General features: G+C 41.2%; 1 protein-coding gene across 5 annotated transcripts in view; it reads right to left on the bottom strand.

Moving 5' to 3' along the window:
- LOC137232806 (neuronal acetylcholine receptor subunit alpha-7) overlaps positions 1-20,040 on the bottom strand; it is a 124,253-nt gene that overhangs the window by 71,652 nt on the left and 32,561 nt on the right. For all 5 annotated transcript variants that reach the window (XM_067755621.1, XM_067755610.1, XM_067755637.1 and 2 more), the window contains one exon: positions 8,125-8,169. In XM_067755621.1, the coding sequence (XP_067611722.1) occupies positions 8,125-8,169 (45 nt within the window). The remainder of the gene's footprint in view (positions 1-8,124; positions 8,170-20,040) is intronic.

Below are 20,040 nucleotides of genomic sequence, written 5' to 3'. Positions count from 1 at the left end.
AAAAACCCTCTGAACTCTTGAGATCTCCATGAAATATGTGGGTGAAAGGGCACCACTGTCCCCTATTCTACTTTGAGCTGCATTTAAAAATAAACTAGATGAATAGATTCCCAGATATGGGATAAAGCAAGTATAGTAAAATGCTAATTATAGAATCCAGGAGGCAGGTATATGGGTGCGTGCTATAAATTCAACTTCTTGGTATAGTTGAAAATTCTCATCAAAATAAACTGGGTTAAAGACATTACTCATAATATGTAGTAACCTGGGGGTTAGTGCTTTGCTTACACACAGCCAGATGAAGGTGAGTTTAAGTGAGAATGCAAGTGGAGAGATTGAGGACAGTAGGGCAGGGGTCACTGCTCAGGGGAGCCTTGCCATAAAGGTTAAGAGGAAGCAGGAAGTCACCGGGCGGATTTATGGGGACAGACTGCATCATGTCTGTATGCTAATGAGTGGCTCACAGACACTATTATGATGCTCCAGGCGATAGGGGCAGTTGTGAAAGCCCAGCTCTCAGCAGGTGCCAGGAGACAGAGCCAAGCCCACTGAGGAAGGGCTGGCTTCCAGGGGAACACAGACCCTGTACCCCTGGCAAAAGGAGGGAAGCTGGAGTCGGCGGGCACAGGTGTGCAGGTGGGATCCACACACTGAAGAACGTTGCTTTAAATCCTGCAGGGGAGACTCTCAAAGGTTCCTACTTTATTCACTACAGGAAAGTTCTGCAAGGGGTCTGAGACGTAGCTAAGGGTACCCCTGGGACAAACAGCAGACAGTGTGAAGTAAATCCATTTTCTGTTTTCTATCCCTCAATATCCACTTGTAGCCAACTAAAACTCACCTGCCCAAGAATTGCCTGGGAGCATCCTTTGCCTCCATGTTGAAGTATCCCCCTCCCACTTCACAAATAAAGACCTATTTCCCTTTTCTCAACTCTTACCTAGGGACACTGACCCAAGAAGCAAGAAAAAGTCCATTCAAAATACCAGTGTCTATGTCAATTTTGTTAAAAATTTGGGTGACAAATACTTTCAAAGGTCAGATGCATTTTAATTCTTTAAATTCTTTGTTTTCAGCAAAATTGAAGGAGAAACTAATCAAGTTGTCCACTGATACACGTTGATGAAAACTCATTATTTTTGGCATGTAATCTGTAAGAAGTTCAAGGAACTGAATAAACCTGTTGTTACAAAGTACCTTTCATTCTGAACTATACGTTACTACATCTATTTTTAAAAGTTATAGAATTGATAGTGAAATCTGTATCGATGTCTCAGTTTTAGCAATAAAAATGTCATCTATGAATACATTAATGAATTTAAAATAAAGCCCCATCTTTTTTTCTTTTTTTTTCTTTTTTTATACAGCAGGCTCTTATTAGTCAACCATTTTATACACATCAGTATATACACGTCAATCCCAATCTCCCAATTCATCACATCACCACCACCACCACCACACCACTTTCCCCCGTTGGTGTCCATACGTTTGTTCTCTACATCTGTGTCTCAGTTTCTGCCCTGCAAACCAGTTCATCTGTACTACTTTTCTAGGTTCCACATATATGCATTAATATACGATATTTGTTTTTCTCTTTCTGACTTACTTCACTCTGTATGACAGTCTCTAGATCCATCCACGTCTCTACAAATGACCCAATTTCGTTCCCTTTTATGGCTGAGTAATACTCCATTGTACATATGTACCACTTCTCCTTTATCCATTCATCTGTCGATGGGCATTGAGGTTGCTTCCATGAACTGGCTATTGTAAATAGAGCTGCAATAAACATTGGGGGGCATGTGTCTCTTTGAATTATGGTTTTCTCTGGGTATATGCCCAGTAGTGGGATTGCTGGGTCATACGGTAATTCTATTTTTAGTTTTTTAAGGAACCTCAATACTATTCTGCATAGTGGCTATATCAATTTACATTCCCACAAACAGTACAAAAGGCTTCCCTTTTCTCCACACCCTCTCCAGCATTTCTTGTTTGTAGATTTTCTGATGATGCCCATTCTAACTGCTGTGAGGTGATACCTCATTGTAGTTTTGATTTGCATTTCTCTAATAATTAGTGATGCTGAGCAGCTTTTCATGTGCTTTTTGGCCAACAGTTTGTATTCTTTGAAGAAAAGTCTATTTAGGTTTTCTGCCCATTTTTGGATTGGGTTGTTTATTTCTTTAACATTGAGCTGTATGAGTTGTTTATATATTTTGGAGATAAATCCTATCTCCGTTGATTCGTTTGCAAATATTTTCTCCCATTCTGAGGGTTGTCTTTTCATCTTGTTTATGGTTTCCTTTGCTGTGCAAAAGCTTTGAAGTTTCATTAGATACCATTTGTTTATTTTTGTTTTTATTTCCATTACTCTAAGAGGTGGATCAAAAAAGATCTTGCTGTGATTTATATCAAAGAGTGTTCTTCCTGTGTTTTCCTCTAAGAGTTTTATAGTGTCCAGTCTTACATTTAGGTCTCAAATCCATTTTGAGTTTATTTTGGTGTATGGTGTTAGGGAGTGTTCTAATTTCAGTCCTCCACATGTAGCTGTCCAGTTTTCCCTGCACCACTTATTGAAGAGACTGTCTTTTCGTCATTGTATATCTTTGCCTCCTTTGTCATAGATTAGTTGACCATAGGTGCCTGGGTTTATCTCTGGGCTTTCTATCTTGTTCCACTGATCTATATTTCTGTTTCTGTGCCAGTACCATATTGTCTTGATTACTGTAGCTTTGTGGTATAGTCTGAAGTCAGGGACTCTGATTCCTCCAGATCCGTTTTTTTCCCTCAAGAGTGCTTTGGCTATTCGGGGTCTTTTGTGTCTCCATACAAATTTAAAGATTTTTTGTTCTAGTTCAGTAAAAAAATGCCATTGGTAATTTGATAGGGGTGGCATTGAATCTGCAGATTGCTTTGGGTAGTATAGTCATTATCACAATATTGATTCTTCCAATCCAAGAATATGGTATATCTCTCCAGCTGTTTGTATCATCTTTAATTTCTTTCATCAGCATCTTATAGTTTTCTGCGTACAGGTCTTTTGTCACCCTAGGTAGGTTTACTCCTAGGTATTTTATTTTTTTTGTTGCAGTGGTAAATGGGAGTGTTCCCTTAATTTCTCTTTCAGATTTTTCATCATTAGTGTATAGGAATACAAGAGACTTCTGTGCATTAATTTTGTATCCTGCTACTTTACCAAATTCATTGATTAGCTCTAGTAGTTTTCTGGTGGCATCTTTAGGATTCTCTATGTATAGTACCATGTCATCTGAAAACAGTGACAGTTTTACTTCTTTTCCAATTTGTATTCCTTTTATTTCTTTTTCTTCTCTGATTGCCATGGCTACGACTTCCAGAAACTATGTTGAATAATAGTGGTGAGAGTGGACACCCTTGTCTTGTTCCTGATCTTACAGGAAATGCTTTTAGTTTTTCACCATTGATAATGATGTTTGCTATGGATCTGTCATATATGGCCTTTATTATGTTGAAGTAGGTTCCCTCTATGCCCACTTTCTGGAGAGCTTTTATCATAAACAGGTGTTGAATTTTGTTAAAAGCTTTTTCTGTGTCTATTGAGATGATCATATGGTTTTTATTCTTCAATTTGTTAATATGGTGTATCACATTGATTGACTTGAGTATATTGAAAAATCCTTGCATCCCTGGGATAAATCCCACTTGACCATGGTGTATGATCCTTTTAATGTGTTGTTGGATTCTGTTAGTATTTTTTTGAGGATTTTTGCATCTATATTCATCAGTGATATTGGTCTGTAATTTTCTTTTTTTGTAGTATCTTTGCCTGGTTTTGGTATCAGGGTGATGCTGGCCTCATAGAATGAGTTTGGGAGTGCTCCTTCTTCTGCAATTTTTTGGAAGAGTTTGAGAAGGATGGGTGTTAGCTCTTCTCTAAATGTTTGATAGAATTCACCTGTGAAGCCATCTGGTCCTGGACTTTTGTTTGTTGGAAGATTTTTAACCACAGTTTCAACTTCATTACTTGTGTTTGGTCTGTTCATATTTTCTATTTCTTCCTCATTCAGTCTTGGAAGGATATACTTCTCTAAGAATTTATCCATTTCTTCCAGGTTGTCCATTTTATTGGCATAGGGTTGCTTGTAGTAGTCTCTTTGGATGCTTTGTATTTCTGCAGTGTCTGCTGTAACTTCTCCTTTTTCATTTCTAAGTTTATTGATTTGAGTCCTCTCCCTCTTTTTCTTAATGAGTCTGGCTAATGGTTTATCAATTTTGTTTATCTTCTCAAAGAACCAGCTTTTACTTTTATTGATCTTTGCTATTTTCTTTGTTTCTACTTCATTTATTTCTGCTCTGATCTTTATGATTTCTTTCCTTCTGCTAACTTTGAGTTTTGTTTGTTCTTCCTTCTCTAGTTCCTTTAGATGGAAAGTTAGAGTATTTGAAAATTTTGTTTCCTAAGGTAGGCTTGTATAGTTATAAACTTCCCTCTTTGAACTGCTTTTGCTGCATCCCATAGGTTTTCGATAGTCATGTTTTCATTGTCATTTGTCTCTAGGTATTTTTTGATTTCCTCTTTGATTTCTTCAGTGATCTCTTGGTTATTTAGTAATGTATTATTTAGCCTCTATGTGTTTGTGTTTTTTACGTTTTTTTCCCTGTAATTTATTTCTAATCTCATAGCGTAGTGGTCAGAAAAGATGCTTGACATGATTTCAATTTTCTTAAATTTACTGAGGCTGGATTTGTGACCCAAGATGTGATCTATCCTGGAGAATGTTCCATGCGCACTTGAGAAGAAAGTGTAGTCTGCCGTTTTTGGATGGAATGTCCTATAAATATCAATTAAATCTATCTGGTCTATTGTGTCATTTAAAGCTTCTGTTTCCTTATTAATTTTCTGTTTGGATGATCTGTCCATTGGTTTAAGTGAGGTTTTAAAGTCTCCCACTATTAGTGTGTTATTGTCGGTTCCCTCTTTTAGAGCTGTTAGCAGTTGTCTTACGTATTGAGGTGCTCTTATGTTGGGTGCATATACATTTATAAGTTCTATCTTCTTCTTGGATTGATCCCTTGATCATTATGTAGTGCCCTTCCTTGTCTCTTGTAACATTCTTTATTTTTAAGTCTATTTTATCTGATATGAGTATAGCTACTCCAGCTTTCTTTTGATTTCCACTTGCATGGAATATCTTTTTCCAACCCCTGACTTTCAGTCTGTATGTGTTCCTAGGTCTGAAGTGGGTCTCTTGTAAACAGCATATATATGGGTCTTGTTTTTGTATCTATTTAGCAAGCCTGTGTCTTTTGGTTGGAGCATTTAATCCATTCACGTTTAAGGTAATTATCAATATGTATGTTCCTATTACCATTTTCTTAATTGTGTTGGGTTTGGCTTCTTAGGCCCTTTTCTTCTCTGTGTTTCCCATTTAGAGAAGTTCCTTTAGCATTTGTTGTAGAGCTGGTTTGGTGGTGAATTCTCTTAGCTTTTGCTTGTCTGTAAAGCTTTTGATTTCTTCATAGAATCTGAATGAGATCCTTGCCTGGTAGAATAATCTTGGTTGTAGGTTCTTCTCTTTCATCACTTTAAGTAGATCATGCCACTCCCTTCTGGCTTGTAGAGTTTCTGCTGAGAAATCAGCTGTTAACCTTATGGGAGTTCCCATGTATGTTATTTGTTGTTTTTCCCTAGCTGCTTTCAATAATTTTTCTTTGCCTTTTATTTTTGCCAATCTGATTACTATGTGTCTCGCTGTGTTTCTCCTTCAGTTTATCCTGTATGGGACTCGCTGCGCTTCCTGGACTTGGGTGGCTATTTCCTTTCCCATGTTAGGGAAGTTTTCGACTATAATCTCTTCAAATATTTTCTCGGGTCCTTTCTCTCTCTCTCCTCCTTCTGCAACTGCTATAACGTGAATGTTGTTGCGTTTAATGTTGTCCCAGATGTCTCTTAGGCCGTCTTTATTTCTTTTCATTCTTTTTTCTTTATACTGTTCTGTAACAGTGAATTCCACCATTTTGTCTTCCAGGTCACTTATCCGTTCTTCTGCCTCAGTTATTTTGCTATTGATTCCTTCTAGTGTATTTTTCATTTCAGTTATTTAATTGTTCATCTCTGTTTGTTTGTTCTTTAATTCTTCTAGATCTTTGTTAAATATTTTTTGCATCTTCTCGATCTTTGCCTCCATTCTTTTTCCGAGGTCCTGGATCATATTCACTATCATTACTCTGTATTCTTTTTCTGGAAGGTTGCCTATCTCCACTTCATTTAGTTGTTTTCCTGGGGCTTTATCTTGTTCCTTCATCGGGTACATAGCCCTCTGCCTTTTTATCTTGTCTGTCTTTCTGTGAATGTGGTTTTTATTCCACAGGTTGCAGGACTGTAGTTCTTCTTGCTTCTGCTGTCTGCCCTCTGGTGGATGAGGCTACCTAAGAGGCCTGTGCAAGTTTCCTGATGGGAAGAACTGGTGGTGGGTAGAGCTGGCTGTTTCTCTGGTGGGAAGAGCTCAGTAGAACTTTAATCTACTTGTCTTCTGATGGGTGGGGCTGGGTTCCCTCCTTGCTGGTTGTTTGGCCTGAGGCGACCCAACACTGGAGCCTACCCGGGCTCTTTGGTGGGGCTAATGGCAGACTCTGGGAGGTTGCACACCAAGGAGTACTTCCCAGAACTTCTGCTGCCTGTGTCCTTGTCCTAATGGTGAGACAGAGCCACCCCCCTGCCTCTGCAGGAGACCCTCCAACACCAGCAGGTAGGTCTGGTTCAGTCTCCTACGGGGTCACTGCTCCTTTCCGTGGGTCCCGACGCACACACTACTTTGTGTGTGCCCCCCAAGGGTGGAGTCTCTGTTTCCCCCAGTCCTGTTGAAGTCCTGCAATCAAATCCTGCTAGCCTTCAAAGTCTGATTCTCTAGGAATTCCTCCTCCCTTGCCAGACGCCCAGGTTTGGAAGCCTGAAGTGAGGCTCAGAACCTTCACTCCAGTGGGTGGACTTCTGTGGTATAAGTGTTCTCCAGTTTGTGAGTCACCCAACCAGCAGTTATGGGATTTGATTTTATTTTGATTGTGCCCCTCCTACCATCTCATTGTGGCTTCTCCTTTGTCTTTGGATGTGGGGTATCTTTTTTTGTGAGTTCCAGTGTCTTCCTGTCGATGATTGTTCAGCAGTTAGTTGTGCTTTTGGTGTTCTCACAAGAAGGAGTGAGAGCACATCCTTCTACTCCGCCACCTTGAACCAATCTCTTCCAAAGCCCCATCTTTTGTAGAGAGGTAGATTTCCAATTTTTTATGTTTAATAATTATTTATTAAAATTTGTAATTAAGTGTCACCTTGAGGAATTATGTAGCATTAATCACTATAATCCTAAATCGATCCAGACGAAAAATTCTTAACACTTATTTTCTGAAGGAATAATTTTTATGTAAATATTTACATTTGAGAAAACCAAGGCAGAATGATTAATAATAGAGTTTCAAACATAAAGTTATATCACATTTGGATAAAATTCTGTGTGGAAAGTGGAATAGAAATATAAGTGCAGAGAGAAAATGGGACTATGTAAAATATCAACCAGTTAAAGAAGGGCTTGTGTGTATATTTTTTTTAATTAATGATATGGGCGTCAAATTATATGGCATTTAAATAGATTCAATTTAAAATAGAGACTGACAGTTTTATTTTTAAATGTCCATTTTACAATTGGATGGAAGTAACATAATTTGTAGTTAATTAGTCTGAGGTTAGAACTTTAGATGTCAAGGTTAAAATACATGAATGAAAAAATACAGCTTCTCAAAATTCTTGTGGGTGTCACTGGAGCAGGAAGTGTGAAGGCCTCTGGCTTAGGTGTCACTCTGTCGCATTCAGACGTGCATGGCTGGAGCCAGGGGGAGCAGGGCACACACTCCCTAGCCCTAGGGACCAGTTAGGGTACAGACTGTGGACATGCACATGCAGACCTGCATCTTATAACTTATGCATATTTCTGCCTTGCAGGGTGTAGTGCAGGACATGCAAAGGCGGGGTGGTCTGGTTCACTGCATGCATGAAGGTGGGAGGACAGTCCTGGCTTGTCCTACGGGACCTTCACTGTGATTCCAGCACAGGCATCGTGGAAGCAAGAGCAGGAAGCCATGGTCGCAACTTACCATTTGCAGCCAAATGTTGGTGGTCAACACTTGGTTCTTCTCATCCTTTAAAGGAAAAAAAAAAAAAGTCAAAAATACGGTTTATATGATTTACATAAGAAGAAATGATACCCTTATTCATATACCAATCTGATGGTTGGGACGGTCGGCATGTGTGGAAAATAGAATTCATGGAGCACTTCCAAATATACTCCAGCATTTCCCCAGAGCACAGCTTTTCTATTTATGCTGAAGTAATACACATTCATTACAGAGCTCTTACAAAAGATGGAAAAGTATAGAGAAGAAAATTAAAACCCTGCAACCCCACCATCCCGAGATGATACCTGCTAATCGTTTATCTTATTTTTCCTTACACATTATTTATCATTTGTATACTTAAAAAATAAGACTGGATGCAGATTCCAATCTTTTAAAGTCAAGTTTATTAGCAGAATAGATAGAGTTTTAAGCAAATTGAAATAGGCTTCCCTCCCCCGGGGAAGGGAGTCCCCGCCCCGCCCCGTGACAGCTGCGGCACCTGTGCTAACAGTGCTGCGTGGGCCCCATTTCTCCCTGAGCCCCAAGGGTCTGCCTGCCTTTCCTCCCATCCTCCATCAGCCTGGCAGCACCCAGGCCCTCGACACACACCTGCAGGGTACATCCTGTCTAGGTGAGCAAACTAAGGGTCAGAAAGGTGGTTCCTTTATGAAGGAACCATTCACACTTGGATCTGAGTCAACAGCCCCTCTTTCCACATTTCCAAACTGAGAGTGGGTTCCAAGCTGGGCGCCAAAGTCTGCATTTTTTTCAGGAAGCTCCAGAGAGCAGATTGACCGCGGCTTTGCCCCTGCACTGGACACCCAAAGAAGATGCTAGTCAACATGGGGCCTTTCCACCTGGGATGCAACCGGTTTTTTAGCATGGCTGGAAAAGCCCAAAAGGGCCTAGCAAAAGCCACGGTGCACACGGAGACAAACAAGCCCATTTCATGCAATAGTTCTGCTGAGACTGCTGTTCACTATTTCGTGTTCAATTCCCACCTAAAAGACTCTGTAAATTAGCAATTTTCACCCTCTCCAGGAGAAAGTACTTATTAATGCTGAGATACCCAGAGGCTGAGGCCATAAGCCCCTCCAGCAGGAACTACCTGGCCTGGCTCCCTGATGGCAGTCACAAAAACAGACCCAGTGGCAGAAAGAACACCATCTACTGGGGCATGGTCTCAGGGCAGGGACACAAGTGAGAAATGGATGCTGCTTCTCCTTCAAATACCAATGTGCTGAATGCGTAAGAAGCTGGCAGAGATTCTTTGATGCATCAATGCCCCTGTCCCAGTAGCTCACCCTGGGTGCCTCTGAGAGGTGAGAGTTGGAGGCAGGAAGGTGGGTGTAAATCTCACAGAGGGGATCAGGCTGCCTAGGGAAAGACAGGGGACCAAGTCCCAAGGGTCCAAGGCCAGGGGCTGTGTCCAGAAGAAGCTGCCAATTCTGTACAAGAAAAATACATCCCCTTTTTCAAAATAACACATGCCAGGGGTTTTGGTAGAAAAAGCTGTGGAGCTAACCTCTCTCCATCCTCTGTGCAGAGATAACAGTCGCTGACAGAGCCATGCATCTGAATTGCAAGAGGGCTCTAGTTCCAGTCCAGTCTCCAGTACTATTTGAAAGCACTGATAAACTCTTATAGGACATATGTCCCTTGCCTCAACTTATTAAGGAGTTGTTTTTAATCAACTTAAAATTAGCCAGTGTTCCATTCACGTGGCTTTCTTTTAATTGCATCCATGTCTTTATCTTCTGAGAGAAAGGCTTCTGTGGTTTGGGAGCTCAATTACGACCAATCTAATTAAAAGGCTTTCTTCTTTCCAACATGTTAGCTGAAACCTCATTAGAGGGAAATGAGATTTCTGTGGTGTGTGGCAGCATGGGACTGAGGAGGCATTTCAAACTGTAATCAACGCAAAGCAGCAGCCAGCCTCCAACGGAAGGAGCAGCAATGCGGGTGGGGGAGCCTCCACGGAGATGCGGGAAAACCCTGCAGGACCAGCAGAGCAGAGAGGCTACTGTCTGTGTTCCCAAGGTGGGCCCCTCACACCACCCCCATCCCAGGGCCACCCACTGGCTGAGTCTCAGCTCTCAGTCTGCATGGTGACAAGGTGTCCCACCTCCTTCCCACCCCCCTGTGAAGAATGTCCTTCCCCCCAAAGACTGAATGTCTGTGTTGCCCAAATTTCCTATGTTGAAACCTACCCTGCATGGGGATGGTATTAGGAGATGGGGCCTTTGGAAGGTGTTTAGGTCATGAGGGTGGGTTCACCCTCATGACCAGGATTATTGTCCTTAATAAAGGGACCCCAGAGGGCTCCCTCATGCCTTCTGCAATGTGAAGACCCAGTAAGAAAACAGCCATCTATGAACCAGGAAGCAGGCTCTCACCAGACATCAAAGCTGCAGGTACCTTGATCCTGTACTCCCCAGCATCCAGAATTGTGAGAAATAAATGCGTGTCATTAAGCCACTCAGTCTATGGTACTTTGGCTACAGCAGCTGAGCTGATGGAAGGCAGGGCCCTCACAGGGTCTGAACTCTGCTCAGTTCCAGACAGGCTCTCTGCCCTCCTCCAGCTGTACTGTTCAAACAATCCAGTCTCAAGTCCTTAGGGCAGCACACAGCCCTTTGTACAACCCACAGTCCAGCCAAGTGTTCATTTGCGTATTCATTCATTCACTCATTTGACAAATATTTCTGGAGCACTTCCTGTTTGGGGCATTATGCCAGCCTGACATGCACAGTGGGAACTGAACAGACACGGTCCCTGAGCTCATGGAATATAAAATATGGGTGGAGGGTGGGATAACATAATTCGACAATGACACACCTATAATTACAAATGGTGACAAGTCACAGAGGACAGGAACAGAGCCCCTTCAGAGGATGACAGGAAGAAGGACTTCACCAGAGTGATGGGGATGGGATCCTGAGGAAAAGACATCACCTTTACTTCCTATGACCCTGCAACACCAAAGCCACAACCCCTCACGCCCACTGTGTGCATCCCTACCCTTCTAGATCTTGCTCCCCACTCAACCCCCAAGTGCCTGCCCTGCCCCATGCCCTCCTCCTTCCTCCTGCACAAGCCCAGGGGCTCCGGGAGGGAGCCGGCAACCTGGGCAGACCTGTGGCCTCGGACAGGAGAGTGCAATTCAACCTAAGGAGGAACCTTCCTGCCAATTGTCCAGCTGCTTTAGAAGGGACCTAACATGTATCCACAAGGATAACAAGTTAGCTGAACATTATTTAATGCTTAATAAATCTATTTTCCATTTAAAAAAAGAGGGGACCTATCGACCAGTTCCTGAGTTGTAAGCACAGAGGATGGCCACCCTTCTGGTCCACCCCTGGGCTGGCCCCCTGAGGGCAAAGCCAGGTGACCAGGGCCTGCAAGGTCTGCAGAGCCAGATCCCACGCACCCAGTGCCCCTGCCACAGCTTCCCTGCCACCTCGTCCCCGCCACCCTGCCACCCACGGGGGCAGAAAAATAAATTGAGAGGCTGTGATTTTCCCTGAGTCAGCGAGATATTAGGGCTGAGAGAAGACTCATATCCAGCATAAGAAATAAATGCCTAAAAGTCAATAAGAAAAAGGCAGACAATCCAACAGAAAAATGGGCAAAAGGTGAACCAACCCATGATTTTCACTACAGAGGATAACAGTAAATGATATTTGAAAATAACACAGCTAAACCTTAAATAGAGTTTGCAGTCTTCTGAATGTGATACACACACACACACACACACACACACACACACACTTTTTTTTCAAATTCATTACAGTCTTGTGACAACCACACAGCGAAGTCAGTACTATTATTATTCTCATCTCATAGCTCAACACCAGTGTTTCAGCTGCCAGGTGACTCTGCTCCCAATGTCCTAAGGAAACACTTTGGTGATGGTCACAGAAAATGATTCCCTTTGCCATCTGTACAGCACAGACATTCTCAAACTACAGGCTGGGAACCTCTGAGTTTCTGAGATGCTTCCAGAGGATCAGTGAAGCCACACCTTTTTCACAATCATGAGAAGTTATTAGCCTATTTCACCCTCATTTACTCATGAACGGTTGGTAGAGCTTTGCAGAGACCACGTGACATACGATGCAGCAAACTGACCGCAGAAGTGGATCAGAGAATCCAGCTGTCTTCTATGAAGCTGGGCATTAAGGAGATTTGCAAATATATAAAACAGTGCTACTTTTCTCACTAAATGTGTTTTTCCTGGGAAAATATAGTTGTTTTTCTTAAAGTATTAGTTATGGTAACAAGGCACGGGGTTATTATTTCGAATGAATTCATGGACTTGAAAATGTTTTCTTAGTTTTTATTTCAAACATGGTAATAAATATTGATAGATGTAACCCATGTAAAAAAAACTTGGGGGGGGGACAGGGATCTGCAATAACTGTTATGAGAGTAGAGGGGTCCAGAAGCTTAGAAGTTTGAGAGCCACTGGTGCAGGCTTGGTGTTCCTAAGACAAGGCGTTCCTGGTTCTTGGCCCCAGGGGCCCAGCCCCATCTCTGTTCTCATTTGGGGGTTGCTCAGAGTCTGTGTTTTGGAAGTACAGTGTGAAAAGTCTGCCCCAGCCTCCCCAGGGAGGGGCAAGGGGTTCGAGAGTGCACTTTTTACTAGGACTGAAAGGGCTTCTTTCCACTTCTGTTAGAGGAAGAGCCTCCCTGTCTCCCCCAAGAGGACCCAAATCTGGAAGAACGAAGCCTGGGGCATGGATCATGAGAGCAGAACCAGAGAAGAGACTCTATCTTGAGTCAGCAGCGCTGGAAAGTGGAGGAAGGGTGGAGGGGCCGGGGGATTATGGATGTAGGAGAGAGGGGGAAAGAGGTGGACTCCAGTCACACTGGTAAACCAACACTCAAGCTTCATCTGAACTCTCTCTGGACAGAAACAATAAATTTCCCTTTATTCTGAAGCCATCATCCTGACTGAATCAGTGTCTAAGCATCCCCTTCACAAACACAGCACACATAACAAGTTATCTCTGGCAGGACTCAAGGTAAGCAACTGCACGCAAGAGCTGGACTCTACAAATGCCTGGGTCATGGAAACCAGTGCTGGAGCTTCAGCACCAGGCTTCTCCAACAAACTCTCTTGGGAACCTGGCTGTGGGAAGTCCCATCAAAACGAGGTCCTCTGAAGACAGGAGCTAGCGATAGGGGATCTCAACACAGCCCTCGGTGTGGAACTGGTGCCAAGGTGGGTTCAAAAGGTCGAAGGGAAGGGAAAGGGATGAGATACATGAAAGAAGGCAGGAGCTGGAAGTGAAAGCAGTAATGTTTTCTTTTTTTGTTATTTGACATTTATAATATTTCTACAAGCAATGTAGATTAATTGGTTTAATAAATTAAGCAAAAATAAAGATCACATAAAAGGAAAGAATATATATGAAAAAAATTATAGCACAGAAAATTAAAAACTATGAGTAGACACACCCTCATAAGGCATGGGCAAGATGAAAAAATTGGAATGACAGATTCACAAACATAGTTTGGCAATGAATGAATGAATGAATACATAAATAATTTAAAATGCAAGGAAGAAAGGAAGGCAAGCAGATAAACACAACTAAAATACAAAATATAATCTGGAAAAAAGCCCAATTAAGACAAGCATGCTTCCCATGAATTCTTTCTACTATATAACTCAATAAAGCCTTGGATCAAATTAAACATGATTTCAAATATGAGATTATAAAATACCGAATGAAATAAAAGGGAGACTGCAGAGCTAAACAAATGAACTGAGAACCAAAACAATACGGTTACATGGCTAATAACTTAGAGCCAGAAAGGAACAAAACAGACCCAGCTGAAAACTGAGTTACTGGCATGAAGGCAAGGCATGAGATAACCACAGTATGTAGAGGAAAAACACAAAGAGATTAAGTCAATTAGGGACGTGGACACAGAAGTGCCACAAGGAGGGCACAACTTGAGCTGAAATGGAGAACATGCACGTGGGAAACAGAAAGTGTCCTGGGACCATGCATAGGAGACACACTTCTGGTTCTAGCAAAACAGTAAAATCCATGACCTGAACACTGTCCTGCTACCAAACACCTAGAAATGCTGGAGAAAATCACAGAAATATCTTCTTAAATGCAAATGGAAGCTCACAAAAATGGAAGAGAAATCTTCAAACACAAAATCTTCAAAAACAAAGAAACCGAAAAGAACACTGTCAGGGGCACTGGTGGTGCAGTGAATAAGAATCTGCCTGCCAGTGCAGGGGACACAGGTTCGATCCCTGGTCCAGGAAGATCCCACATGCCACAGAGCAACTAAGCCTATGAGCCACAACTACTGAGCCTGTGCTCTAGAGCCTGCAAGCTACAACTACTGAGCCCACGTGCCACAACTACTGAAGCCCACGTGCCTAGAGCCCATGCTCCACAACAAGAGAAGGCACTGCAATAAGCAGCCCCCTCACCACAGTGAAGAGTAGCCCCCACTCGCCGCAACTAGAGAAAGCCCACGGGCAGCAAAGAAGACCCAACACAGCCAAAAATAAATAAATAACCTTTAAAAAAATAAAATAAAAAAGCTTCAGAAGGAGAAAATTTAAAGAAATAATGACTGAAATTTCCAGAATTGCTGAACTAACCCTCAGTTTAAGGAAGCTCAACAAGTTACTCAAGAAGATAAATATGACTCAAAAACAAATCAAAGTTTAATCATTTTTTTCAGCTCCTATATGTAAAGAGCTTACAATTAAGCTCTTATAGCAAGAAAAAAAAAACCTGAACATACTGAAAATCAGTGACTTTGGTTGGACCCATGAGAGCTTGATGTTGCAGTGTAAAGTGCCACACTGAAATCTGAAAACAGGCGAATTCACAGAGTCATAGACAAGATCTGCTTACCGGGGGCAGAGGCTACTAGAGCCATAAACTTGCAGTAACACCCACATGGTCATTTTGATGAGTCTCTGTTTGCTGAGGATAAACTTGAGTGAGAATAAGAAACCTCCAGGGAGCCACAACCTTGGGGACACCCTACACTCTCATGGATTTCATCTCCAGGAGCCCCACCAAGTTCTCAAGGTAAATATGCAAGAAAGATCCCCTTGTAACTCTGGCACAGGAAAGGAAGGAGTAACACTTAGGAAACAGGCCACCCAAAGCCTTCTCCATAGCAAAGGGTACTCTCCAACCTTTCCAGAGCTTGATCTCCACCATTCCTCCCACACCAGTGCCCTGGAGCCTTTCTATCCCATGCGAAGGAGGGGACGAAAGCCATCATAGGAGGGAAACACTTGTAAAGGCCACAGCCCATAAGCACAGACAGGCCCACGGAAAGGCTGAGGTTTAACTCTAACACTACAGAACCTATAGAACACTTCCCCTCCCCCACATCATCCCTCCACACTAACACTCCAGAATAAGGGCAGTGGGAACCACTGAAAAAGCTGCAGACTCCCTCTGAGGAGGGGTACTGAGCAAAGACCAAAATCAAGAGGGGAGACAAAAACAGACACTAGAAGAATCTGAAACCTCTGGCACAGAAAGCTACAGCAAACATCACAGCCCAACTACTAGCCAAACTAACATAAATTCTCACATTAAAGGTGTATTTATTTCAATTTCTATTACCTTATAGGATATTTCTGATTTATAACAGAACACTACAAGGCAACTAAAAGACAAGAAAAAAAGTATGAAGAGACAAAGCAAGCATCAGAAAAAGACTGTAATATGACACAGATGTTGAAATTATCAAACACTAAATTTAAGATAATATGATCAATATGTTAAAGGGCTCTAAAGGAGAAATAAACAACATGCAAGAACAGATGGGTAGGGGGAACCTTCAAGATGGCGGAGGAGTAAGAAGTGGAGATCATCTTCTTCCCCACAAATATATCAAAAATACATCTACATGTGGAACAACTCCTACAGAACACCTACTGAATGCTGGCAGAAGACCTCAGACTTCCCAAAAGGCAAGAAACTCCCTGTGTACCTGGGTAGGGCAAAAGAAAAAAGGAAAAACAGAGACAAAAGAATATGGACAGGACCTGCACCTCTAGGAGGTAGCTGTGAAGGAGGAAAAGTTTCCACACACTAGGAAGCCCCTTCACTGGCAGAAAATATGCTTGAAAATATGTCATAGAAACTTTTGAAACTGAAATGCAAAAAAGGAAAAAGAATGAAAAAAATAGACCATCTAATAACTCTGGGATGATTTCAAAATGTATAACTCTATATAGTTGTGTTACCAAAATAAAAAGGAGCAGAGCAGATGAATAATTGAGGTAATAATGGCTGAGAACTTTCCAAAATTAATGACAGACACAAATCACATATCCCGGAAAGTGAGGGAACACCAAGCAGGATAAATAGCTAGAAAAATAGACATGGACCTAATACCTATCACAGAAATAAAATCAAAATGGATCATAAGACTAAATGTAAAACTAGAAGAAAACATAGGATAACGTATGTGTGATCTGAGGCTTGGTGATGAGCTTTTGGATACAATGCCAAAGGGACGATGATCCACGCAAAAAATAAAGTCATTAAAATTGCTAGGTTGGATTTTATTAAACTTAAAAACTGCTCTGTGAAAGACAGTTACCAGAATGAAAAAACAAACCACAGACTGGGAGATGGTTTCTCAAAATAACATCTCTGATAAAGGACTTGGATCTGAAATATTGGAAGAAAAGTCAACATGAAGAAAACAAACAACCTAACTAAAAAATAGGCAAAAGATGTGAACAGACACCTGAACAACAAAGATACACAGATGGTAAAAAAGCATACAAAAAGATGCTCAACATGTCATTAAGGAATTACAAATTAAAACAGCGAGATACTGCCACACACCTATTAGAATGATTAATATCTAAAAAACTGACAATACCAATTGCTGAGAGGATGTGGAGCAGTAAGAACTCTCATTTACTGCTGGTGGGAATGCAAAATGGTGTGCCAGTCTGGAAGACGGTTTGGCAGTTTCTCATAAAACTAAACATAGTATCACCAGACTATCCGATAAATGCACTCCTAGATATTTACGCAATGGTTTGAAAATTTTTATCCACACAAAAGCCTTCCTGTTCATGTTTATGGCCAGTTTATTCATAACTGGCAAAACCTGGAAGCAACCAAGATGTCCTACGGTAGATGAATGGATAAACTGCATTACATTCCCTATAATGAACTACTACTATTCAGGGATAAAATGAAATAAGCTATCAAACCACGAAACATATAGATAAACCTTAAACATATACTGCTAAGTGAAAGAAGCCAGGCTGAAAAGGCAACATACCGTATGATTTCAATTATAAGACACTGCAGAACTAGGGATGGTAAACAGATGGATCAGTTGTGCTGTGTGTGAGGTTATAAGGATGAATAGATGGAGCACAGGGGATTTTTAGAGCAGGGAAACAATTTTGTATGATATTGCAATAGTGAACACAAGACATAAAGCATTTGTCAAAACCCATATAACTGTAGAGCACAAAGAGTAAACCTTAATGTATGCAAATTTAAAAGAAGATCATTTAGGAAGTCAGAGGCTCCAGGATGGAATGCAAAATGTGAGAAATGGATCTAAATACATCACAAAAGTATGAACCTCCCTGACGGAGTTGGAGGAAAAGGGTGCTGACCTAAGTAAATTCCAAAATAAGGGAGTCTGTAAGGCACCGTACACTAGCACTGCACTCTAGATGATGAAGCTGTTCTCCACAGAGGTCTGGCCTAACAATTCTAAAACCACTGCATGTATACTGGAATTGAACAATTACGTAAGTGGGTGGAAGATCGTGGGAGTCAGATTTCTCACCACTGGGGTGGGAGGAGGTTAGAATTACCTATATGGTAATGGATTAGAGTTGGAGACATAAGGCAAAATTCACATTTAGCTTAATATAGATTCCAGTGTTATATATAGAAATACCATAGATATGTGCATATACATGCATTCGTATACATACTGTATACATACACCTGTCCCTTACTCCGTCAATTTAGAGGGCCTAGAAACATGCCCCAGGAGCAATGAACACACACACCAAGCACCGAGATTTTGTTTCCTAATCATTCTCCAGTAAAAAGAATCAGGTGTCCTTCAGAAACAGCTGACTCCAGGTGTTGGGCAGGAAATAAACAGATGACCTGGAGCATCTTTGAGTGCCAGAAAGTAAGAAAGTGGTCAAAAAATAAATACATAAATTCACAACGATGAGGGTACATCAAAGGGTCACAGGAACAAACAGAACAAGTACCCAGGTGGCCAAAGCTGGAACAATTTGAGAAACAAAAATCCATGAAGTAGTATTGAAGTATAACCAGAGTATAAGATAAATATCCGTGAGTCCACACTGCCATAAATAAATAATTGAATAAATAAAAGGGAGAGAACAGACAAATCTCTCATGCAGAGGAACTCCAAATAATTTATGTAGACACTCCACTTTTTAAGGAGATGGAGCTTACCTCCCCACTACTTAGATGTGGGCTGCACAGAGTGACTTCCTTGCAAAAACTACAGTATAGACGGGCGGGGGGGAAAACGTAACTGTACAGTGGAGAGGCCTGACCTACCTAAAGTCATAAGATGAAGGTCAACATCAACAATGACAAATCATATTGACGATATATGCCCTTGATATGACAGGATGAGGATGGTACTTTTAGCTCTGTGGTCCTCCTCCCCGAAACATATTACCTCAGTCTAACTATGAGGAAAACATCCAACAAATTCCAACGGAGGGACATTCTACAAAATGCCTGACCAGCACTCTTCAAAACTGTCAAAGTCATCAAAAACAAGGAAAGTCGGAGAAACTGTCACAACCAAGAGGAGCCTAAAGAGATGACTAAATGGAATGTGGTACCTGGATGGGATCCTAGGACAGAAAAATGACAATAAGTAAAAAATCAAGAAAATCCTAATAAAGCATGGACTTGAGTTAAAATAATCAATATATGTTCATTAATTATAATAAAAGATAGCATACAAATGTACGACGATAATAACCGGGGAAACTGGGTGTGGGGCAAATGAGTAAATCTTTGCAAATTTCCCCTAAATCTAAAACTGTCCTAAAATAAAATATGTATTTAAAAAACCAAATCTACTAAGTGAAGTCAGAAAGAGAAAGACAAATACCATATGATATCACTTATATCTGGAATCTAAAATAGGATACAAATGAACTTATTTACAAAGCAGAAACAGACTCACAGACAGAAAACAAACTTATGGTTATCAAAGGGGATAGCAGGGATGGGGGATAAATTGGGAAATTGGGGTTAACAGATACAAACTACTATATATAAAATAGATAACAAGGACCTACCATATAGCACAGGGAACTATATTCAATATCCTGTAATATGCCATAATGGAAAGGAATATGAAAAAGAAGTATATATTTATAACAATCACTTTGCTGTACAGGAGAAATTAACACAACACAACCCTGTAAATCAACTATACTTCAATAAAATAAAATTAAAAAAAAATAAAGTCCTCCCCTTGTCAAATCAGGACAGGGTCACCTTGGAAACCTGTTGGGCTAAGAGTACTGCCCAAACAATACACATCAACAAAGAGAAAGCACCTACCATGTCCTCTCTCAGATTCCTAGCTCACACCATTTATCACAAGGGCTCTAAGAGGTCCTGGAGAATCTGACTAAGCCTGTGCTTCCCAAACGGGTTTATAGAATCCTTTTTTTCTGTAAAATCTATAAATAACGAGTCCCCTATGGATCATTAGACTCTATCTTTTAGAGACTTGTAGGAAGCTAATAAATTACTGGTGCCCAGAAATAATTTGGCAATTCACCAACAATTAATCACCATAGAGTTCTAACACTCAGAAAGGAAAATTCGACACCTCTAC

The sequence above is a fragment of the Pseudorca crassidens genome, chromosome 1, assembly GCF_039906515.1.
Source record: "Pseudorca crassidens isolate mPseCra1 chromosome 1, mPseCra1.hap1, whole genome shotgun sequence".
Lineage (NCBI taxonomy): Eukaryota > Metazoa > Chordata > Mammalia > Artiodactyla > Delphinidae > Pseudorca > Pseudorca crassidens.
Note: the sequence above shows the minus strand (reverse complement) of the source record. Positions and strands in the feature narration are given on the sequence as shown.